The sequence below is a fragment of the Pleurodeles waltl genome, chromosome 6, assembly GCF_031143425.1.
Source record: "Pleurodeles waltl isolate 20211129_DDA chromosome 6, aPleWal1.hap1.20221129, whole genome shotgun sequence".
NCBI classification, from domain to species: domain Eukaryota; kingdom Metazoa; phylum Chordata; class Amphibia; order Caudata; family Salamandridae; genus Pleurodeles; species Pleurodeles waltl.
The window spans coordinates 231,758,089-231,783,755 of NC_090445.1; the positions used below are offsets into that span (position 1 = coordinate 231,758,089).

Sequence of the window (25,667 nt, forward strand, 5' to 3'; positions counted from 1 at the left end):
TTGGTACTAGGGGTACCTTTTACAAGGGACTTATCTGTGTGCCAGGGCTGTGCCAATTGTGGAGACAAGGGTACAGTTTTAGGGAAAGAACACTGGTGCTGGGACCTGGTTAGCAGGGTCCCAGCACACTTTCAATCAAAGCTGGCATCAACAAAAGGCAAAATGCTAGGGGCTAACCATGCAGACAGTGGCATTTCCCTACAGGACCCAAGAAGGGCACGTCGTTCAAGAAGAAAGTGGCACTAGGTCCATTCTGCTGAGCTTCATTTCTTAGGATGACATTCGTGTGAGCAGATACAATTGGATAAAACGTCCATTAAATCAGAGCCTCACTTCACTCTAGACTAATCATGTCTGGTTTATTCAGCAATTACAGGTTTAATGGCCTCCAGCCACGACCCTAAGGGATCAGAGGAATTCTTAGAAACAAATATTCTACCAAAACTCCAATCTTTCCTTCAGCAAGCTGAAGCAGACACACACATTCCATTATGGATGAGACTCGGAGGATTTCAGGTCCCAATTCTTCAAAAGGGAAAGCAAATGAAATCATGGCAGCCACCACAAGTCATGCATCAGTGAAATGGCATTTAATTAAACAGGCCTCAAGGTTGCCGTCTAAAGATAGGAATGGCAAAAGTAGATAGAGAGAAGTGGATGTTTTTTTGTTTTTTTTTTTAAGATGACTGGCTACATTCATGCTGATGGTTAACCCACATGATTTCCAAGATCAAGATGATAGTGGTATGCGCATTTGTTATTACAACTAGCCAATTCAAATGCCCTCATCCGCAGATCTTACTGATCTATTTGGGCCAGGTAAAGTACAGGATATTGAGTTATGGCCTTTTAGTGAGTCTAGTAAAAGCATAACCAATAGCTCCTCAAGATAGGCCACCTCATGGGAGCACTGCTGAACCCTATAAGGTTCTCTCATCAGAGAACCTCAAAAACCTTAAGGAGGACAGTCACTTCGAAGGTCACACAGTTAAGCATTCAAGTCACAGCCCACACCCTTCACACAGAGGACACCAGCAATAAATCTATTCTAGTACTACTGCGGCCTAGCAGCGTTCAACATCAACCCCTGACCACTCGTTATAATTCTGAATGTCAAGATGACCATCTAAGAGAGTAAAACTCCTATTTACATCCTACCTTGACAACTGACAATCATTTGTCCAAATGGATCTTATTAAATCACAACAAATACCAGTCATACATGGACCTCCGAAATGATCCATACTTTCATCCTTTTCTTAAGAGGACGTCTTGTTCAATCTTGTAATCAACATGTACCACTCTACCTGGAAACACAAATCTTGGGTCCGACTCCTTCGAAGCTGGACATCCACTGTTTACCAGAAATTCAATTCACCTCAAACACTTCAGGACCTTTACTGGTTTTACACTAGGAATACATTTATATTCAGTTTCAGTGTATAATCTTGCTATCTAATGTTGGTTCCTATAAAGAAATCCCTCAAAAGATATCCAAGGGAGAAGGGTCAAAAAACTAATTCATAATAACAAAAACGGGCATTTTATTGATACTCTTAATTATATTCATTGATCATCATTCATAATATATTATACAACAGTAGGGCCTCACAATGACTCTCTACAAGAAAAACATGCAAAACATACCATTCATACCACTCACATCCCTAGCTAAATGCTAAAAAGCCAAGTATCAGTAGCACGTGGACAAAACAGATATACAAAGCCCCCTAGGACAGAAAAATTATACACAGATATATAACGTGTTTTGTAATTTTCTATTCTTCCGGCTTACAATAATAGTTCCAATTTCTCAAGAAAGTGTGGTCTACTCAATGTATTTCATGTACTGATAAATTAGTTTATCAACCTCAATAATAAAACATTTGCATTCATAAGGAATCGAAGAAGGGGGAGATAATGGAAAACTGAGTCCAATCCAAATGTCCTGCCAACACGCGTTTCGGTGTCACATGACCATCCGGTTACCTACTTAATCAGGGCACACAACCAGTATACAATACTTTGATTAAAAACATCTCTACTGGGAGACGTGGTCCTATCTTTCAAAATCTGTAATCAAACACATGAAATAACTGTAGAATGTTTTTTCATTTTTTTACAAGCGCAACAATATCTAGATCGTTATATCTCCAATAGAAGACAGTGCATCCCTGCTTACCGACAGTCCATGTTACCCAAGTGTACATGCTCCAGTCCTCCAGTGATTAAGGTAAACAGAAAAACATCACTCTATCACTCTATAATAAATCTAAATAGTGCAAAGTTCAAACACCATGCTCCAAGAAAATCCATATCCATGTGCATCAAAACTGAGCCCGATTATCATGCAAAATACACTGTTTTATAAATGAATAAATATAGATGAACTCCATGAAACATAAAAAATGCCTAGAATAAACAAGTCACAATAGTGAAGCCCTACACTAGAAGATCAAAACTCCCTAGGCCTATCTCCCAATAAGAAAAGGAGCAGCTATTGCAAATGTACCTCAAATTACCTCCACAGGTGAAAGAGAACTTAATTTTCACATAGTGCCAGGCGTATATTATGAGTATTGTTCCTTTTCCACAGAACACGGCTACCTAATACGCTCTACAGCAAGGCATGCGGCATAAGAGACTCCCGGGTGCCACTCTTAAAAGGAAAAATTTGCCCAAGCCCCTTGCATGCTACAGATAAAGCATACTGCACCTGTCTAGTCTGGTGACATCAAAGTATTGTATTGTAAATGACTGGTTCTGCTAACATAGATCCACCAGGGTTTTTTTTTGGGGGGGGGGGGGTGCTTGTAGTTACACGTCCGCCAAAATGACACTCGTGCTCTTAAACCTATTCGGAGCCAGATTGGATCCATGATACCAGAACCAGTAATTCACAATGCAATACTTTGATGTCACCACATGAGATATGTGCAGTATACTTTACCTTTAGCATCTATTTCCTTCCATCTCCGTGAAGAAGGTTATATAGTTTAAGAAAAAAAGTGCTCGCACGTAAACCGTTGCTCGCAGCACGCCTCTTCCCGCCACAGTAACCCTGGTGGGTCAGGTTTTTTTTGGGGGGGGAGTGGGGGGGGGGGGGGGGGGGAATCCGTAATCCATTGCTCGCAGCACACCTCGTCCCGCCACGGTAACCCTGGTGGGTCAGGTTTTTTTTTGGGGGGGGGGGGGGGGGGGGAGGGGGACAGCATTTTCCTGTTTTCCTCGGTGGAGGCTTTCCTTTTATTTTAAGCCGGACTTTTAAGTCATGTCACATAGTCATTTAGGAGGGTAAGCTCTGTTTTTTCTCCTCCTACTCCCTCTTTTGTTTTAGTATACCACAATGCAACAAGACTCTGCTCTTTATTTCTAGAAGAATAAGAGCCAGAATATATACAGGTGTGTGAAGTCCAGAATATAGTGCAGGCATTTCACTTCGACCCTTCTGAATAATGGAACATTGTCTTTAATATATAGGAGTAAGAAAATAGTTTAATGAGTAGGATAGACAAGAATGTTTTCATCTCACCAAGTCGCACCACTTAGTGTTTAAGTAGCCAACCTTAAACATGTGCCCGCTGGTATGAGACAATAGGTGGTGAAGATAAAAAGGTACCAGTCAATGGTGTTCAGTTAAACCCCTTGATAAGATTGTGAACTGTGAATTCATCAGTGCTGGGGGAAAGATGGTCATTAAAATTCAGGACAAGGATTAAGTGGGCTGCATATTTTGTCACTGTTTAGAGTCTGGTCAGTCTTTACAGAAGACTTCATATTATTCAGTTATGGATTGTGTTGTGTCTAAAAACACTGATGACATTATCTCAAGACAACTTGGTGGATCACATTTAGTATTTTTGAAGCAGCAAAATGTTGGCTGCGTACAGAATTTGCTTGAATTATCACACACAAATCGGTTATAGATTCACATGCAATGCACAGACATTTCGTTGGTGGGGTTGAAGCTAGAAAGCCAAATTTGTACTAATTTCCTCGTTCACTTCTCATATCTTTGTAGTAATGTATTGTTAATATGTGAGAAGTCATCTAAGTTGCAACTTTGTAAGGGATATTAATCTGAAAATTAAGTGAGGCACCCCTAAATCCTTAGTCTACAATACAAATATTTAACTGCATATCTGTAAAAATCTGGTTTGGGAAGAGGAATTGTGCTGTGTAGGGAGTGTGGCCAAGATGCAAAGTGGTCGGTTGCCTTTCGGTGTGAGGCTCCGTAGTGCAGTGTACCGGGCCCATCGCCGCATATCCTGCACTAATCCGCCCAGGGAGATAGGCTCCCGCCGGCTGCCACAGCCTCGGATGAAGCGGAAGAGAGGAGTGGCCCGGGAACAAGCTCTAGAAGGGCCAGAGGAGATAGATGGCTCACTGGATGAATGAAGTGATGCCTGCTGGACCCAGCGAGTATATTGGATCTCCCCCCAAATGCCTGCTGGCTGAGATCAAGTGATTACAGGCAGGCTGGAGTGACAGAGGTGGATGCAAGATCCGGTCAGCACAAGGGGGAGGACCTGTGAGGCCTAATACAACTTGGAGATGGCCGAGGTCCTGGTCCTGGGCATCTTGAGAACAGCATCTAGCTGCTCCCAGAGCAAGGGCAGCTTTCTCTTTCCTTCCCTGATCACACATATATAATGTCAGCAACTGGGAGCGGTGAGCCACCTTGGAATACCAGCTCTTTCTCCCTCACCGGCAGGCAGTGGGTGGTGGTGGCCAGGGAAGGCCTCCTGGAGGGATCACTTAAAACGTGTCCAGCATTAGAACTGCTCTTTCCCAGAGATAATTGGACTGAGGGTGACGCCAGGAGACACATGCTCACTTTAAGAGTTAAGCACTCTGCAGGGGCTCCTTGCTTGTGAGGACTGGGTGCAATGGGGCACAAAGGTACCTCCCAGGAACAAGGGGGAGCTACGGTGAGGAGGCCTCTCTTTTGGTGGGATGACATCTCCATGGTGTATTGGAGCCTTCATTGTGGTCTTCTCATGGCTGGAGGCTATACCACGGTTGAAACATTAGGAAGGGGGGCTGCCATTTGTTAGTCTCTCAGGACCCTCATGGTGCCCAGGTTGTCATTTCTGGCCCTTTGGCTTAAAGCCTGGAAGCAGTGATTTAGGGCTTTTAAGACTGCTAATTCTGGCCTGCAGGGTGAGGTGAAAGGCGCTGACAGGGAGATGGCTCAACCAAAGACAACCGGGCCTTTGTCCCCAGACCTGATTTGTCAACAGGATGCCATGCTCGAGAAGCACACAGGCATGTTTGATAAGGTCCTCCAAGTAATCCAGGACTCCAAAACAGCCATGGACACAGAGCTTGGCGATATCCAGTCAGAAACTGGTCTTCTACGGGCTAACCACTCTAAGGTGGTGGCAAGAGTGGATGAGGTGGAATCCACACTCTCCTCCCTTCGACCCACCTTGATGAGGATGCAAGACCAGCTGAAGACCCTGCAGGCCGAGGTCCAGGAACTCAAGTCGAGAGCTGAAGGCGCAGAGGGGCACGTGAGATTTACTTATGTCCACTCCCTGGGGTTCCCAGAGAAAACAGAGGGCCTCTAAAGAAATGGCTCCCTGTTGCAATTACACCCCACTTTTTGCCTGATACTGATGCTGACTTGACTGAGAAGTGTGCTGGGACCCTGCTAACCAGGCCCCAGCACCAGTGTTCTTTCACCTAAAATGTACTTTTGATTCCACAATTGGCACACCCTGGCATCCAGGTAAGTCCCTTGTAACTGGTACCCCTGGTACCAAGGGCCCTGATGCCAGGGAAGGTCTCTAAGGGCTGCAGCATATCTTATGCCACCCTGGGGACCCCTCACTCAGCACAGACACACTGCTTGCCAGCTTGTGTGTGCTGATGAGAACAAAACGAGTAAGTCGACATGGCACTCCCCTCAGGGTGCCATGCCAACCTCACACTGCCTATGCAGTATAGATAAGTCACCCCTCTAGTAGGCCTTACAGCCCTAAGGCAGGGTGCACTATACCATAGGTGAGGGCACCAGTGCATGAGCACTATGCCCCTACAGTGTCTAAGCAAAACCTTAGACATTGTAAGTGCAGGGTAGCCATAAGAGTATATGGTCTGGGAGTCTGTCAAAAACGAACTCCACAGCTCCATAATGGCTACACTGAATACTGGGAAGTTTAGTATCAAACTTCTCAGAAATAATAAACCCACACTGATGCCAGTGTTGGATTTATTAAAAAATGCACACACAGAGCATCTTAGAGATGCCCCCTGTATTTTACCCAATTGTTCAGTGCAGGACTGACTGGTCTCTGCCAGCCTGCTGCTGAGAGACGAGTTTCTGACCCCATGTGGTGAGAGCCTTTGTGCTCTCTGGGGACAGAAACAAAAGCCTGCTCTGGGTGGAGGTGCTTCACACCTCCCCCCTGCAGGAACTGTAACACCTAGCAGTAAGCCTCAAAGGCTCAGGCTTCGTGTTACAATGCCCCAGGGCACTCCAGCTAGTGGAGATGCCCGCCCCCTGGACACAGCCCCCACTTTTGGCGGCAAGTCGAGGAGAGATAATGAGAAAAACAAGGAGGAGTCACTGGCCCGTCAGGACAGCCCCCAAGGTGTCCTGAGCTGAGGTGACTGACTTTTAGAAATCCTCCATCTTGCAGATGGAGGATTCACCCAATAGGGATAGGAATGTGACCCCCTCCCCTTGGGAGGAGGCACAAAGAGGGTGTACCCACCCTCAGGGCTAGTAGCCATTGGCTACTAACCCCCCAGACCTAAACACGCCCTTAAATTTAGTATTTAAGGGCTCCCCTGAACCTAAGAATTTAGATTCCGGCAACTTACAAGAAGAAGAGGACTGCTGAGCTGAAAGACCCCTGCAGAGGAAGAAAAGAAGACACCAACTGCTTTGGCCCCAGACCTACCGGCCTGTCTCCTACTTTCCAAAGAAACCTGCTCCAGCAACGCTTTCCAAAGGACCAGCGACCTCTGAATCCTCAGAGGACTGCCCTGCTTCAAGAAAGACTAGAAACTCCCGAGGACAGCGGCACTGCTCCAAAAGAACTGCAACTTTGTTACAGAGGAGCAGATTTAAAGACCCCTGCAAATCCCCGCAAGAAGCGTGAGACTTGCAACACTGCACACGGCGACCCCGACTCGACTGGCGGAGAACCAACACCTCAGGGAGGACCCTCCGGCGACTCCGAGACCGTGAGTAACCAAAGTTGTCCCCCCTGAGCCCCCACAGCGACGCCTACAGAGGGAATCCCGAGGCTCCCCCTGACCGCGACTGCCTGAACCTAAAGTCCCGATGGCTGGAAAAGACCCTGCACCCGCAGCCCCCAGCACATGAAGGAACGGAACTTCTGTGCAGGAGTGACCCCCAGGAGGCCCTCTCCCTTGCCCAGGTGGTGGCTACCCCGAGGAGCCCCCCCTTGCCTGCCTGCACCGCGGAAGAGATCCCTTGGTCTCTCATTGAAAACCATTGAAAACCCGACGCGTGTTTGCACACTGCACCCGGCCGCCCCCGCGCTGCTGAGGGTGTACTTTTTGTGCTGACTGGTGTCCCCCCCGGTGCCCTACAAAACCCCCTTGGTCTGCCCTCCGAAGACGCGGGTACTTACCTGCTGGCATACCGGAACCGGGGCACCCCCTTCTCTCCATTGAAGCCTATGTGTTTTGGGCACCTCTTTGACCTCTGCACCTGACCGGCCCTGAGCTGCTGGTGTGGTAACTTTGGGGTTGCTCTGAACCCCCAACGGTGGGCTACCTTGGACCCAAACCTGAGACTTGTAAGTGATTTACTTACCTGATAAAACTAACAATAACTTACCTCCCCCAGGAACTGTGAAAATTGCACTGTGTCCACTTTTAAAACAGCTATTTGTGTTTTATGTGAAAAGTATATATGCTACTGTAATTATTCAAAGTTCCTAAAGTACTTACCTGCAATACCTTTCAAATGAGATATTACATGTAGAATTTGAACCTGTGGTTCTTAAAATAAACTAAGAAAATATATTTTTCTATAACAAAACCTATCGGCTGGATTTGTCTCAGTGTGTGTTCCTCATTTATTGCCTGTGTATATGTACAACAAATGCTTAACACTACTCCTTTGATAAGCCTACTGCTTGACCACACTACCACAAAATAGAGCATTAGTATTATCTCTTTTTGCCACTATCTTACCTCTAAGGGGAACCCTTGGACTCTGTGCATACTATTCCTTACTTTGAAATAGTGCATACAGAGCCAACTTCCTATAGGGCCCCAACATGGAACTCTTCCTGGAGCAGTGGCTCACTCAAACAGTACTGACTTTTCAGTGGAGAAAATAGACTGAGTTCCTGGTCGCCCGCCGGCCATGGTGCCACCCAGACATACCCCTCCCCTCCGTGCTTGGTGATCACATGTCTGCTCTGTTACAGGGAGAGGGATCTCCTTCTGCAGCTGTTCCAGACGTAGGGGCCCCTGTGCTCCAGAGGGCCATGGTATCACGGTATAACCCAATTATACTGCTGAGATTCAGAAGCATTGCAACGCGTTTGGAACAGTGAAAATACAACTGCAGAAATTGGGGTTAAAATATGCCTTATTCTTCCCTGCAAGATTACGAGTAAAGGAGGCTGATACGACCCACTTTTTCACTTCACCTGACGAGGCCTGGGACTAGCTGAGCTCTAAAGGAGTTCAAGACTTATTGGAAGCAGAGGCTGAAGACCTGCGAGGATGGTCCGATGGGAGACCCCAAACACCGTTGTCACCTGCACAGACCTTGTTCACATGAGCAGGCTTCCAAAGAACGAGCGAAGGCGGTGGTGGAGGTTGCGCTCCATGGAGCTAACAGGTTCCAAGGGTTGGCTCCCTAGCCTCACATGACTCCACTATTGCCTCAGTAAAATCACCTCGCAGGTAGATGTCTAATTAGGGTCCTTATACATATTGGTGAATGCTCTGTACCTGGTGCAGGAAAGGGGGGGAATTTGGGGAAGGGGGTGGGGGAGGGGAGCAGGGATTCATTGGATGGACGAATGCCATCCCTGTGGACAACAGGGGTCTATAATGCACTGGGGTGCTTTTTGGGAGGCGGAGGAATACTACTGAGGGCCTGTACACAATGGAGCCACACTGGTCTGTTTCTCTTTTATTGCTAGGCCCGACCCTCCAAGGACTTGTGTGTGGACTGTTCAGCATAACTGCTACATTGCAGGTAATTCATTACTAGTTGTGGGACTTCTGGCACGAAGCCTGTTAGCGTTCAAGCCAAGGGAGTGGGAGTTATTGTTATGTTCTATTTGGTTAGTTTATCAGGGACAAAACAGCAACAAGGAACTAAAGGGGAGTAAAGAGTCACAACTGTTGCATAAGTATGCTGACAGATTGGGGGGGGGACAACGCAATTGTGATATGGCTAACGCCTTGACATGGAATGTAGAAGATATAGCAACACCTATATGCTGACATCAAATTTAAACATACCTCAGACATAAGCACATACACATCACCTGCTTGCAAGAGACGTACCTTACAGCCACTGAACTTGACTTGGTTGACCAAGGAAGGTTTTTGGCACCAAGAACTCTGCATACGCCGAGGGAGAGGGGGGGGGGGGGGGTGTCTTATTTGGATAGCAGCAGCAGAACACGGCGCTGGCTGACCCAGAGGGCCAGTTTCTACTACTGAAGAGTGCTCTGGATGGGCGTCCACTATCAGTGGTTTCATTAGATGCACCCAACACACATCAGGGGGATTTTCACCATTCCATGTCCCCTGCCCTACTCAAAGACCCCTAGGTGCCTACTCTGGGGGTGGGGGGATTTAACTGTGTGCACAACACTGACTTTGACCATTTGATTCCCTCCATGCCTTGGACACAGGACATGCAGGCGACCAAGCATTTCAGACATTGGATAGAATTGACAACTACATGATGTCTGCCGTTTAGGCCACCCTGAGGAGGGAGATAAGGCACCGAAATCAACCTTGCACTTGCAGGGGAAGGCTCTCTTGGATGCAGCGAATAGGGAGACTATTGGTGCTCACCTTCATTATTTTAAAGAGAATGAGGGATCCACGGGATCCAAGAGCACTGAATGGAATGCCATGAAAGTGGCCATGCAAGGTCATTGTATCAAAACTGTGTGGGGTGCACGTTATCCGAAGCTCTTATAGTAGTGTGGCAAAGCCAGACCGGGACCCCCAAGAGGTTAGCTCATACCGTCCTCTGTCAATATTAAACAGACTACGAAATCTTAAGTATTGTCATGGCGAATCGCTTGCTCCTAGTTATGCAGAAGTTGGTGCATTCCGACCAGTGCAGATTCATCCCCACCTCTTCTAACATCTGCAGGCTGTGCCACATCATGGCTGCAGTTGCAAGGTCAGGGGAGCTGCTGGTGGCAGTCTCCCTACACTTTAAGAAAGCTTTCGACACCCTGGAGTGGAATACCTACTGCTGGCCTTGTAGGGGATGGAGATGGGGCCCGAATTCCTACGTTGGGTGTGGCTATTATACGTGGGACTGCAGGCACGGATGTGCACAGATAATCAAGCATCACACCAATTTGCCATCAGCAGGGGCACCCAGCAGGCCTGCTCCCTCTCTCGTTAATTTTGCCCTGGCTATGGAGCCAGTGGCCTCCCTCATGTGAGTGAGAGGCCTTGTCTGGGTTATAGCGGTGGCCCCACATAATGTCCTGGTGTACCAGAGGGACCACAAATACAGCCTGTCGGATCTCTATGCCCTCCTTGATCTCTTTGCAACCGTGAAAGGTCTCCAAGGGAATTGGAGAAGTCCTGTGTCTTGCCTCTTGGAGGGTTGACCTGCCCAAGGGGAAGGTACCTAATCTCATGCGGCTGCCCTGGCAATTTGAGACATTCCAATATCTAGGAGTGAACATGTATCACTCAGGGACCTTTTCAATGTTAATCATGGCAGGGTGCTGACATCCCTGCGAAATTCTGTCTGCTTTTGGACACAACTGCCTCTGTCACCTATGGGTCGCACCTCTATCGCGAAAATGAGAATACTCCCACAGTTACTTTATTTCTTTGCCGCGATATCCATGATTCCCACTAGGGTATTCTTTGCTGAATTAAGAAGATTACTTTGACTAATATGGGGCAGAGCGCGAAAACGAGTAGCTATACAGATGATGCAAGGGGGCTTGGAGGTGCCAGATCGTGAGTTGTACTTCACATCTGCTCAACTGCAGTGGCCAATGCGCTGGCTGGCAGGCGGCGTGCTATGAGAGTGCAGAATGAGGGAGAGCTGAGGGACGGGGGCTGCCAGAGTGGTTGCCAACGTCAGGTGGCCCACCCAGGGAATGGGCAGCTTAGCACAAACCACAAACTCTGATGGAGCAGATATATCCAGCCAAGGCAAAGGACGCCACCCTATGCCCCACAGCTACGGTAGTGGAGTATGCACCACCTGAGAGAACAACAGGAAACATATGAACAGACGCCTAGCCAACAAACTGGGGTAACTTGTAAAAGAGGCCTATACTTGTGTGAGGAGCTATGTTCTTTCCTGGATCTGCAGGATACTCAGGGTGTGGGACTCGGACAATTCCTACAATCCCCTAGTTCTGGCGATCAGGGATACTTGGGCGGTAGGACAGGAGACCCCCATCCTACTTCTTGGGTTACTGTGTATATTGACACACAGACAGGTACAAAGGGCAATCACAGTATTATATGCAGCACTATAAGCCACTGATGCAAACACTGTGCATCTCAGCAAACTCCATTAGGATGCATACTTGGGGACGGTTCTGTCACCCAACCAGTGGGAGATGGCGCTCAAACAGGTAAAGTGAGCATCCTGCAATGCTCGCTTGAAATTTACCCAATTTAATTATCTTCATCATACCTACCTTACTCCACCTACCTTACTTGCATAAGATGTTCCCGGGGGTGGCAGCAGTGTGTCCCCGCGACCTTCATCATATGGTGTGGGTCTGCCCCTTGCTGGTACAGGTATGGGCCCAGATCATGGACCACATACCGACATTGATAGACATACAGCTCCCCCTCAATTCCCTGTACTGTCTCCTTGGCAGTACTAAGCATACAAAACACCCTAAACATTACCTGAAACTGGCAGATTTTGCCATGGCCCTCTTCAAGCAACTTATAGCCATAGCATGGAAGGCTGCACAACCGCCCTTGATTGACAGCTGGAGGTGGATGTGATGATGCGGGACTTACACATCAGGGGAGGAGATGGTGAGGCCACTGTGTGGAATACATACATGCTCATGGTACATGAAGCAGTAGATGCCTTCACTAGACTGTTGACCTAATGCACTACATAGGGGGGCTCTGCTGCAGCGTCCATGGGCCACTACATACTTTCCAGGTACATAAACTTGTATCCTTTTTTTGAGTTCCCTAGGACCGACACTCCCGAGAGGTCCCTCTCATCTATCAACAGTTGGCTGGGTATTATTGTATGGAATGCAGAGAATGATAGAATGCTAAGTAAACATAATAGCACATATAGTTACAAGAATATTTATTGATCCCATTAACTTCATATGAAAAACAAAGTAGTGCATGGTAAATCAGAGGTTCACCACCAATAAATGTTCCATGGTTAAATGCTATTCAATCAGAAAAGAAACTTGGTTATGCAACGGGTGGAGGAATGCTGAAATATTAAGAATACTCTGCAGTTTTCACATTAGTTGCTAGAAACAATGTACACTACACAGAGACTACAATTCATTACAAGTTGATAGATACTCTAAAACAATCAATTCTTGATCATTTGTATTGATGAAAAATGGTTCATACCGAACAGGAATTGCAAAATCCTGGTCATCTTCAAGAGAATGAGAAATATGGTCACTAATTTAGAGCGTTGAATGCCATGATTATGAATGACCTCAACCAACCCAAGAGAGACCTATTTTGGTTTATTGGTAGCTTCCTAACAGGTTCCTGTAAAATTAGCTACCAGTTTCACTGTTTTTAAAGCAGGACTTAATATGGAGATTTATTGAAGCTTTAAAAATAATCCAACATACTTCAAATAGAACAGGATTAGCCTCACTTTTAAAAGCACCTAGTCAATCACTAAGTGCACACAAATACATTTAAAAACCAGCTTTAGGTTATTTTACATATAGTCTTTTTTCACATGGGTTCCTATGGTAAAAGTGAGCACAGAAATATTAATACTGCCTTCGCTAATGAAGATATAAAACTCACATTCAGAAGATCGAAGAGGTGTATAAGTGTGAATAAAAGAAATGAAGATGGTTTTAATATTGATAGAGAATGTGAATGAGTTGTGTTAAACAGTACAGATACTTAGAGTCAAAGAAAACGTCATCTTGCACTTGAGTGTTTCTTTTGAGAATCGAATGCTCTAAAAGAAGTTAATCAATAATGCAACTCAGCACTCAGTGAGTCACTGAAGAACGGCCTCAGAGAAAATAAAGATATGACACACTTGAGTAAGCAGCATTCCTTAACCTCATCAGGTAAGTCTGTATGATTAAGAGCCATACCATTAAACACTTACTACTATATATAAAACATAAAATATATTGTTGAGATCCTAATATGCATACCAGATAGGAGACAATATTGACATTAACAGTACTCGCACAAGACAGGTGTTATATGCGAGACACAACTTTTTACATCTTCTATTATGTTCCATACAACACAGCCCTAGTTGTTTGGCCATTGTGCATTGACTACACAAGAGTGCAATGTCGAAGGATAGGCCTAGAATAGAGTACATACCTAAATTTAGCTTGGGCAGACTAACAAAATGTGTGCTTCATTGTCTTTATGAGCCTCACAGTACCTAGCCATGGAAAACTAGAGCAGTAGGCTTCTGTGTACTTCCTACTTTGCACATAAGTATTCTGCAGCAAAACAGGAGCCAAAGGCAAGCTGATCCCTCTTCCCTCCACACCACTACTCATACAAATATAAGTGAAAGCAGGGGCAAGAGAGATATATGTCAGTTCATATTTTCTCCGAAAAGATTGCATTTTCCTTTGTGGCTTGGGAAAGTTACTAGCTGTGACCGCAATAATTTCAGGGTAACGTGACGGGGGGATGGTTAGAATGTAAAGAGGGAATGGAGGGGTTACACTGTTCTGTCACTAAAGCTCATCACTACACCTTGGAAGCACCACAGTACCACAGATAGGAGTCGGACTACCAAACAAATGATCACAAACATGTGAAGTATATGCCACATGGTAATGTAAATGGCAGTAACAGTGAAGCAAAATATTTTAAGAGACCAGGCCTTCTGTACGGACAGCCAGGCCTCAGACAATACTGAGTAAGGGCAGAACAAACATTTTGGCACAGACAAGATTCAACTAAGATCCACCTTATCCACTGCTCTATAACTTGGTTTAGCCGACAAGATTGTGGTAAAACACCTACACCTTCGTCTCCCAGAACCAGGAGCATTTTTACTTGTTACTCAACTACAGAGCAGTAAATCTAGCCACACCAAGTCTGCGCCTGAGCATGCTGTACCACCTCAATCTATTAATTATCCAGCCACTGCCCAGGAGGTACACGTTTATAAATATATTCACAAAGGAGGATTCAGATCCAATAGAGAATAAAGACAGACATGCAAAATATACGTTGCAGAATCCACCACAATTGAAACATTTACAGAATTCATCACAACACAAACATTACTAAAACCACAGAACAACTCACAAAAGTTCTAGAACAGATGCTGTCAAAGAATAATGCTTGATAAAAATGATAGTGGCTATCTGTTGCCAAACAAAGAATACCTGATGCACACATGGTTCACAAAACATTAGGAAAACAATTATTAGGAGTCACACTTCTTTACAATGTCGGGAGGGTACACAGTTGGAATCAGCTCACAACTGATTGCTTTGTATAGATTAAGAACATTACAGAATGATGGCAAACCATGGCACTATATGTATATCAGTGAATTCTTGCATCTGCCCACTGTCAAGCTCTTGGTAGTCTGTACCATTCTTTGCTTGTAATCTACTGTTAGAACTTCATTTCTATATAATCACCTTTATAAACAAAAACTCAGCTTTAACTGTGTAATCTGCTGATGAACATGAATTCACACGAATTTGAATTCATATCAAGCCAAGAGATCTGCAGTCAGTCAAGTGCTGAAAACTCATCAGTTCTGTTTTGCTCTCATAGGTCAATGTTTAGGGCAGATGCCTTAGTCTCCATTATCATTAGTTAAAGACACCATGCTGCTTAGCTAGCCCTTCATTGTCAGTCCCAACTTACCTCTTGTCCTGTGGCTGCTTCCATGTCCAGAAAGAGGTCGAGCAAAGATCTGACAAGCCGGGCTGCTTTTGCTTTGCTGATGGAGTTCAGGAAAGGTCGGACATACTTCAGGAGTCCCCCGAGCTCTGCAAATAAAAATTCACAATGTTTTCAGTGTACACAACCAAGCAGTAGAAGAAATCTAAAGAGGCATCCAGTTTGCTCATATTAATTTCACTTTTGGAAAAAAGGGTACTCAACACCACTGGAGTCAGGCACATCTTTAAACAGAACAGAGTGGATTGTGTCCAGCCACACAGCTTTCACCATGCTTACCACAATAATATATGTTTTCTACTAGTCACTAAGGACTTTGAAACAGCCTACCATTACACATTTAAGTCAACATTTTACAACATGGGTCTGATGGGGCATGTTTTAAAGTGAATTCATTCTCTGGCTAAAGATTGTGCATTTTAAAAATTCACATTCTACAGCATTTAACAAGTCAGTTACCAGTGTGCAATTGTGTTCATTTCAAGAATAAAGCATCAAAAGACATGGAGTGTTTAAGAGGAGCTAGTCTTTTAGCTGTTTTTGAGGACTCCAGAAGCTGTCAGTTAAGGGTAAGTGAAACCATTATAAAGCTCAAACCACCTAGATTAAACAAACAAATCAGTGGAAGGCTTTCGACTGAGCCGTCTCTGGAGGTTTCAATAAATTAGCCTATCCCTGAGCTTTAATATAACACGTTTTCACTGAAAAATGAAAGAAGAGTAAACACTGGGGGCAGGAAAAGAATACTGAAGCAAACAATATTTGGGTTCAGAATTCATAGCATGTGCACAAGAACCAGGGCTAGGGAAGAGTTGAGTAGATCATCATGCAACTGATTTGGGAAGATATAAACACCACAGGGGAATGCAGCAAAGTTGGCTAGCCGGAGCATGACCGCAGAAGCGACTGGTACCAAAACTCTAGAAATGGCAAAGCCTTCTTCAGAACTCTGAATATATGGAAACAAAAAATAGCAAAAGTGTTTACCTGCTATGTTAGTTAGGACTACATTTCATCCATGGCTGTGACCAAGGTAGTTATTGTATCATAACTTGGGCAAAAGAGTCTGCCAGAGATAGAGAATCTTAGTGCTCTCGAGGAAGCAAAGTGGCTTCTCGCCACTGACTTCAACAACGTTAACACAGGAAGGGAGGTCAGAAGATGATAGTGTTCCGGAAACTGAAAGCAGGGCATGTTTTTTTTTTTTTTTTAACACAGGCGTGATGTTATCCTCTGCAAATCCCTCTACTTTTAACCCATCACCCCCGAACTCTTTCTGAAACAATCCTCAGAGAACAAGACTGGATACCAAGGTAAACCAGCTTATTGTTAGAGTATTACTCATACATTATCTTTCCAACGTTTTTCCACTAGGTTTCAACGTTCTATACCTATTATTCTGAATGGCACTCAATACTAGATTCATCTACATTAGTGGAGACTTCACAATTATGACAACCTAAATGGAAAGGGATCTTACTATTTCAACTCCAAGAAGGTGAGTTATTCGGTTATGCATATTATTACGGAGAAGAACAATGTGCACTGGTTGAACCCTGGATTTGCTGAAATGAACTCCTATCAACAAGAAATCATCTAGTGAGAGTACAAGTAATATGCCGCCACTATCAACAAACAATCGCCAAGCAGCCTATTCTAAACAATAGTATAGAACACTGATAACATTTGCATTGTATGAAAGTAAAGGCAATTCCAATGTTTTGAAAACATCAAAATACAGAAATAACTGTTAGGCAAGTAGGCTGTTGCCAAGCAGTCGTTTTCTTAAAGCATGGAAATAACATCCTGCAAAGTAATCCTCTTGAGCTAGGTAGAGAGAATGAAACTATTCAGCAACTGCAAAACAAGAGAGCAACATAGCACCCCTTTTGCATTTAAAAAATAACAAAGTAACCTCATTTACTCTTTCGTGACGGGGAACTTTACTGAGAGAATCTCTGCTCAGAAGCACACTGCCTCATTCAACACTAGAAAGATATGGTTGGCCTTTAGTACAGATCGTCTACAGATGTACTATACCAGTCTCGTTGCAAAAGACCTCTTGTGGACCCTATCAAAAATCTACAGTAGGCTTACAGTTAAATTCATTGCTTACCACTGCTTGGCATGCTCATCATTCTCATTTGCTTGCTTCTTAATCGATGGCTTTCCTTCCTCTTCTTGCGTTTCTCCCTCCCGTGGAGTATATCTTCTTTACCATCCTTTTGACTGGATGACCTCAAGCTCACATTCGGGGTACTACTTTTTTCATGCAGTCGAGTGATGATGAATATAAGGCAACGGTGTTAAACTCTCCTCTGAACTGAAGATTCTATTGTCAATGCTTGATATTAAGGACCTCCAACTAAATCTCTTCAATCGATCCAGATTCTGGCAGTGAGGTTTATTTCCAATCTTCGGAAACTGGATCGCGTATCAGATGCTTAGATGCCTTTTCATTGGTTACCCACAGAAAAGGAGAGTCATTTGGAAGCACTACTGTTACTAACCATTTCATAACAAGAATTGACAAAGCCAATAGGTTTGGCCTAAATATGATCTATTGGCTTTGTCAGTGTTTTTAGGCATGTTGCACAAAAGCTGTCAGTAGGTGAGACCTAAAAAGTACTTGCTTTCTCCTTGAACAATAGGAAATTATTTCTGGCAACTTCCTAGCAAGAACACAACATTAAGCAGATGACTTTCAAATGATGTTTTGAGCAGTTACAATTTTAGGTCACAATAACATGCACCCCAATATCTTTATCTGAAATGCATTTAGCAACGTTTTTAATCTCCAACCAAGCGTATCTGAGGAGATACCTGTGGAAAACTGGTGAAAGGTGCAAGCTGTCCAACTGTTCCTGGTAGTTATAGTCCGAGATCAGATTAAAAAGAAGTTAACACCACTTGCATCAAATACAAGAAAACAACACCCGATTGGAAGTTGGAATTTACATTTGACGAGCGACCAACTAAAAAGAACTTAAAACGCTCTCAATTTATAAAAATTAAACCTTCAATTTCAATTAAAAGAAACATTCAAATTTGATAAAGCACACGAGTACAAAAATGCCCACAAAATGTGGGATGAAAGAAACACTTCCTCCGCCAACACCTTCCTCAGAATAGCCATGGTAAGTTTACAAATCAAGGAAATATATATATTTTTTTCTAAAAACGTGTACACCAGCTCTAGAACAGGAGGAAGGGTTTTCTTTCGGGCGTGAGGGTGGAAAGACGCCATGAGGAGGGTTGTGCAGCTACAGTACCTTTATGAGGTCCAGGGGCATACGTGTTACAAAAGCCGCTCCTTGAGCTGCCCCCACTGTGCATCACTGCAAGGACCTTTTGTTCTGAGGAACCCATATTGTTTTGGGCCTGTATGTGCTACCTGACTTCCTACCTGTAGGAAGTTGGCTCTGTATGTGCTATTTCAAAGTAAGGAATAGCATGCACAGAGTCCAAGGGTTCCCCTTAGAGGTAAGATAGTGGCAAAAAGAGATAATACTAATGCTCTATTTTGTGGTAGTGTGGTCGAGCAGTAGGCTTATCCAAGGAGTAGTGTTAAGCATTTGTTGTACATACACATAGACAATAAATGAGGTACACACACTCAGAGACAAATCCAGCCAATAGGTTTTTATATAGAAAAATATCTTTTCTTAGTTTATTTTAAGAACCACAGGTTCAAATTCTACATGTAATATCTCATTCGAAAGGTATTGCAGGTAAGTACTTTAGGAACTTCAAATCATCAAAATTGCATGTATACTTTTCAAGTTATTCACAAATAGCTGTTTTAAAAGTGGACACTTAGTGCAATTTTCACAGTTCCTAGGGGAGGTAAGTATTTGTTAGGTTAACCAGGTAAGTAAGACACTTACAGGGCTTAGTTCTTGGTCCAAGGTAGCCCACCGTTGGGGGTTCAGAGCAACCCCAAAGTCACCACACCAGCAGCTCAGGGCCGGTCAGGTGCAGAGTTCAAAGTGGTGCCCAAAACACATAGGCTAGAATGGAGAGAAGGGGGTGCCCCGGTTCCGGTCTGCTTGCAGGTAAGTACCCGCGTCTTCGGAGGGCAGACCAGGGGGGTTTTGTAGGGCACCGGGGGGGACACAAGCCCACACAGAAATTTCACCCTCAGCAGCGCGGGGGCGGCCGGGTGCAGTGTAGAAACAAGCGTCGGGTTTGTAATGGAAGTCAAATGGGAGATCTAGGGATCTCTTCAGCGCTGCAGGCAGGCAAGGGGGGGGTTCCTCGGGGAAACCTCCACTTGGTCAAGGGAGAGGGACTCCTGGGGGTCACTCCTCCAGTGAAAGTCCGGTCCTTCAGGTCCTGGGGGCTGCGGGTGCAGGGTCTCTCCCAGGTGTCGGGACTTAGGATTCAAAGAGTCGCGGTCAGGGGAAGCCTCGGGATTCCCTCTGCAGGCGGCGCTGTGGGGGCTCAGGGGGGACAGGTTTTTGTACTCACAGTCTTAGAGTAGTCCTGGGGTCCCTCCTGAGGTGTTGGATCGCCACCAGCCGAGTCGGGGTCGCCGGGTGCAGTGTTGCAAGTCTCACGCTTCTTGCGGGGAGCTTGCAGGGTTCTTTAAAGCTGCTGGAAACAAAGTTGCAGCTTTTCTTGGAGCAGGTCCGCTGTCCTTGGGAGTTTCTTGTCTTTTCGAAGCAGGGGCAGTCCTCAGAGGATGTCGAGGTCGCTGGTCCCTTTGGAAGGCGTCGCTGGAGCAGGATCTTTGGAAGGCAGGAGACAGGCCGGTGAGTTTCTGGAGCCAAGGCAGTTGTCGTCTTCTGGTCTTCCTCTGCAGGGGTTTTCAGCTAGGCAGTCCTTCTTCTTGTAGTTGCAGGAATCTAATTTTCTAGGGTTCAGGGTAGCCCTTAAATACTAAATTTAAGGGCGTGTTTAGGTCTGGGGGGTTAGTAGCCAATGGCTACTAGCCCTGAGGGTGGGTACACCCTCTTTGTGCCTCCTCCCAAGGGGAGGGGGTCACAATCCTAACCCTATTGGGGGAATCCTCCATCTGCAAGATGGAGGATTTCTAAAAGTTAGAGTCACTTCAGCTCAGGACACCTTAGGGGCTGTCCTGACTGGCCAGTGACTCCTCCTTGTTTTTCTCATTATTTTCTCCGGCCTTGCCGCCAAAAGTGGGGCCTGGCCGGAGGGGGCGGGCAACTCCACTAGCTGGAGTGTCCTGCTGGGTTGGCACAAAGGAGGTGAGCCTTTGAGGCTCACCGCCAGGTGTGACAACTCCTGCCTGGGGGAGGTGTTAGCATCTCCACCCAGTGCAGGCTTTGTTACTGGCCTCAGAGTGACAAAGGCACTCTCCCCATGGGGCCAGCAACATGTCTCGGTTTGTGGCAGGCTGCTAAAACTAGTCAGCCTACACAGATAGTCGGTTAAGTTTCAGGGGGCACCTCTAAGGTGCCCTCTGTGGTGTATTTTACAATAAAATGTACACTGGCATCAGTGTGCATTTATTGTGCTGAGAAGTTTGATACCAAACTTCCCAGTTTTCAGTGTAGCTATTATGGTGCTGTGGAGTTCGTGTTTGACAAACTCCCAGACCATATACTCTTATGGCTACCCTGCACTTACAATGTCTAAGGTTTTGTTTAGACACTGTAGGGGTACCATGCTCATGCACTGGTACCCTCACCTATGGTATAGTGCACCCTGCCTTAGGGCTGTAAGGCCTGCTAGAGGGGTGTCTTACCTATACTGCATAGGCAGTGAGAGGCTGGCATGGCACCCTGAGGGGAGTGCCATGTCGACTTACTCGTTTTGTCCTCACTAGCACACACAAGCTGGCCAGCAGTGTGTCTGTGCTGAGTGAGAGGTCTCCAGGGTGGCATAAGACATGCTGCAGCCCTTAGAGACCTTCCTTGGCATCAGGGCCCTTGGTACTAGAAGTACCAGTTACAAGGGACTTATCTGGATGCCAGGGTCTGCCAATTGTGGATACAAAAGTACAGGTTAGGGAAAGAACACTGGTGCTGGGGCCTGGTTAGCAGGCCACAGCACACTTTCAATTGTAAACATAGCATCAGCAAAGGCAAAAAGTCAGGGGGCAACCATGCCAAGGAGGCATTTCCTTACACAACCCCCCCCCAAACGAAAGAGGATGAGACTAACCTTTCCCAAGAGAGTCTTCATTTTCTAAGTGGAAGAACCTGGAAAGGCCATCTGCATTGGCATGGGCAGTCCCAGGTCTGTGTTCCACTATAAAGTCCATTCCCTGTAGGGAGATGGACCACCTCAACAGTTTAGGATTTTCACCTTTCATTTGCATCAGCCATTTGAGAGGTCTGTGGTCAGTTTGAACTAGGAAGTGAGTCCCAAAGAGGTATGGTCTCAGCTTCTTCAGGGACCAAACCACAGCAAAGGCCTCCCTCTCAATGGCACTCCAACGCTGCTCCCTGGGGAGTAACCTCCTGCTAATGAAAGCAACAGGCTGGTCAAGGCCATCATCATTTGTTTGGGACAAAACTGCCCCTATCCCATGTTCAGAGGCATCAGTCTGCACAATGAACTGCTTAGAATAATCTGGAGCTCTGAGAACTGGTGCTGAGCACATTGCTTGTTTCAGGGTGTCAAAGGCCTGTTGGCATTCCACAGTCCAGTTCACTTTCTTGGGCATTTTCTTGGAGGTGAGTTCAGTGAGGGCTGTCACAATGGATCCATATCCCTTCACAAACCTCCTGTAATACCCAATCAAGCCAAGGAATGCCCTGACTTGAGTCTGGGTTTTTGGAGCTACCCAGTCCAGAATAGTCTGGATCTTGGGTTGGAGTGGCTGAACTTGGCCTCCACCTACAAGGTGGCCCAAGTAAACCACAGTTCCCTGCCCTATCTGGCATTTGGATGCCTTGATAGAGAGGCCTGCAGATTGCAGAGCCTTCAAAACCTTCTTCAGGTGGACCAGGTGATCCTGCCAGGTGGAGCTAAAGACAGCAATATCATCAAGATAAGCTGTGCTAAAAGACTCCAAGCCAGCAAGGACTTGATTCACCAACCTTTGGAAGGTGGCAGGGGCATTCTTTAAACCAAAGGGCATAACAGTAAACTGATAATGCCCATCAGGTGTGGAGAATGCTGTTTTCTCTTTTGCTCCAGGTGCCATTTTTATTTGCCAGTACCCTGCTGTCAAGTCAAAGGTACTTAAGAATTTGGCAGCACCTAATTTGTCTATGAGCTCATCAGCTCTTGGAATTGGATGAGCATCTGTCTTGGTGACAGAATTGAGCCCTCTGTAGTCCACACAAAACCTCATCTCTTTCTTTCCATCTTTGGTGTGAGGTTTGGGGACTAAGACCACTGGGCTAGCCCAGGGGCTGTCGGAGCGCTCAATTACTCCTAATTCCAGCATCTTGTGGACTTCCACCTTGATGCTTTCCTTAACATGGTCAGATTGTCTAAAGATTTTGTTCTTGACAGGCATGCTGTCTCCTGTGTCCACATCATGGGTACACAGGTGTGTCTGACCAGGGGTTAAGGAGAAGAGTTCAGGAAACTGTTGTAGGACTCTCCTACAATCAGCTTGCTGTTGGCCAGAGAGGGTGTCTGAGTAGATCACTCCATCTACTGTACCATCTTTTGGGTCTGATGACAGAAGATCAGGGAGAGGTTCACTCTCTGCCTCCTGATCCTCATCTGTTACCATCAACAGATTGACATCAGCCCTGTCGTGGAAGAGCTTAAGGCGGTTTACATGGATCACCCTCTTGGGGCTCCTGCTTGTGCCCAGGTCCACCAAGTAGGTGACCTGACTCTTCCTCTCTAGTACTGGGTAAGGGCCACTCCATTTGTCCTGGAGTGCCCTGGGAGCCACAGGCTCCAGAACCCAGACTTTCTGCCCTGGTTGGAACTCAACCAGTGCAGCCTTTTGGTCATACCAAAACTTCTGGAGCTGTTGGCTGGCCTCAAGGTTTTTGGTTGCCTTTTCCATGTACTCTGCCATTCTAGAGCGAAGGCCAAGTAAATAGTCCACTATGTCCTGTTTAGGCTCATGGAGAGGTCTCTCCCAGCCTTCTTTAACAAGGGCAAGTGGTCCCCTTACAGGATGGCCAAACAGAAGTTCAAAGGGTGAGAATCCTACTCCCTTCTGTGGCACCTCTCTGTAAGCGAAAAGCAGGCATGGCAAGAGGACATCCCATCTCCTTTTGAGTTTTTCTGGGAGCCCCATGATCATGCCCTTTAATGTCTTGTTGAATCTCTCAACTAAGCCATTAGTTTGTGGATGGTATGGTGTAGTGAATTTATAAGTCACCCCACACTCATTCCACATGTGCTTTAGGTATGCTGACATGAAGTTGGTACCTCTGTCAGACACCACCTCCTTAGGGAAACCCACTCTGGTAAAGATACCAATGAGGGCCTTGGCTACTGCAGGGGCAGTAGTCGACCTAAGGGGAATAGCTTCAGGATACCTGGTAGCATGATCCACTACTACCAGGATATACATATTTCCTGAGGCTGTGGGAGGTTCCAGTGGACCAACTATGTCCACACCCACTCTTTCAAAGGGGACCCCCACCACTGGAAGTGGAATGAGGGGGGCCTTTGGGTGCCCACCTGTCTTACCACTGGCTTGACAGGTGGGGCAGGAGAGGCAAAACTCCTTAACCATGTTGGACATATTGGGCCAGTAGAAGTGGTTGACTAACCTCTCCCACGTCTTGGTTTGTCCCAAATGTCCAGCAAGGGGAATGTCATGGGCCAATGTTAGGATGAACTCTCTGAACAGCTGAGGCACTACCACTCTCCTAGTGGCACCAGGTTTGGGGTCTCTGGCCTCAGTGTACAGGAGTCCATCTTCCCAATAGACCCTATGGGTTCCAGTTTTCTTGCCCTTGGACTCTTCAGCAGCTTGCTGCCTAAGGCCTTCAAGAGAGGGACAGGTTTCTTGTCCCTTACACAGCTCCTCCCTTGAGGGTCCCCCTGGGCCTAAGAGCTCAACCTGATAAGGTTCAAGCTCCAAAGGCTCAGTTCCCTCAGAGGGCAGAACTTCTTCCTGAGAAGAGAGGTTCCCTTTCTTTTGCTGTGTTGTAGTTGGTTTCCCAACTGACTTTCCTGTTCTCTTGGTAGGCTGGGCCATTTTTCCAGACTCCAGCTCTACTTTTTCACCCTGTGCCTTGCATTGTGCTCTTGTTTTCACACACACCAGTTCAGGGATACCCAGCATTGCTGCATGGGTTTTTAGTTCTACCTCAGCCCATGCTGAGGACTCCAGGTCATTTCCAAGCAGACAGTCCACTGGGATATTTGAGGAGACCACCACCTGTTTCAGGCCATTGACCCCTCCCCATTCTAAAGTAACCATTGCCATGGGATGTACTTTTCTCTGATTGTCAGCGTTGGTGACTGTGTAAGTTTTTCCAGTCAGGTATTGGCCAGGGGAAACCAGTTTCTCTGTCACCATGGTGACACTGGCACCTGTATCCCTCAGGCCCTCTATTCTAGTCCCATTAATTAAGAGTTGCTGTCTGTATTTTTGCATGTTAGGCGGCCAGACAGCTAGTGTGGCTAAATCCACCCCACCCTCAGAAACTAGAATAGCTTCAGTGTGGACCCTGATTTGCTCTGGGCACACTGTTGATCCCACTTGGAGACTAGCCATACCAGTGTTACCTGGATGGGAGTTTGGAGTGGAACCTTTCTTGGGACAGGCCTTGTCTCCAGTTTGGTGTCCATGCTGTTTACAGCTATGACACCAGGCCTTTTTGGGATCAAAGTTTTTACCCTTGTACCCATTGTTTTGTGAAGAGGCTCTGGGCCCACCCTCCTGTGCAGGTTTTTGGGGGCCTGTAGAAGACTCTTTACTATTTTTAGTTTTGGTTGTCTCATCACCCTTCCCCTGGGGAGTCTTTGTGACCCCTTTCTTTTGGTCACCCCCTGTTGAAGTCTTGGACACCCTTGTCTTGACCCAATGGTCCGCCTTCTTTCCCAATTCTTGGGGAGAAATTGGTCCTAGGTCTACCAGATGCTGATGCAGTTTATCATTGAAACAATTACTTAACAGGTGTTCTTTCACAAATAAATTGTACAGCCCATCATAATTACTTACACCACTGCCTTGAATCCAACCATCTAGTGTTTTCACTGAGTAGTCAACAAAGTCAACCCAGGTCTGGCTCGAGGATTTTTGAGCCCCCCTGAACCTAATCCTGTACTCCTCAGTGGAGAATCCAAAGCCCTCAATCAGGGTACCCTTCATGAGGTCATAAGATTCTGCATCTTTTCCAGAGAGTGTGAGGAGTCTATCCCTACACTTTCCAGTGAACATTTCCCAAAGGAGAGCACCCCAGTGAGATCTGTTCACTTTTCTGGTTACACAAGCCCTCTCAAAAGCTGTGAACCACTTGGTG

At 46.0% G+C, this 25,667-nt stretch overlaps 1 protein-coding gene across 1 annotated transcript in view; it reads right to left on the reverse strand.

The window, feature by feature from the left end:
* PSMD11 (proteasome 26S subunit, non-ATPase 11) overlaps nt 1-25,667 on the reverse strand; it is a 430,446-nt gene that overhangs the window by 377,737 nt on the left and 27,042 nt on the right. Inside the window, exon 3 of the mRNA XM_069237974.1 lies at nt 15,271-15,395. Within this exon, the coding sequence (XP_069094075.1) occupies nt 15,271-15,395 (125 nt within the window). The remainder of the gene's footprint in view (nt 1-15,270; nt 15,396-25,667) is intronic.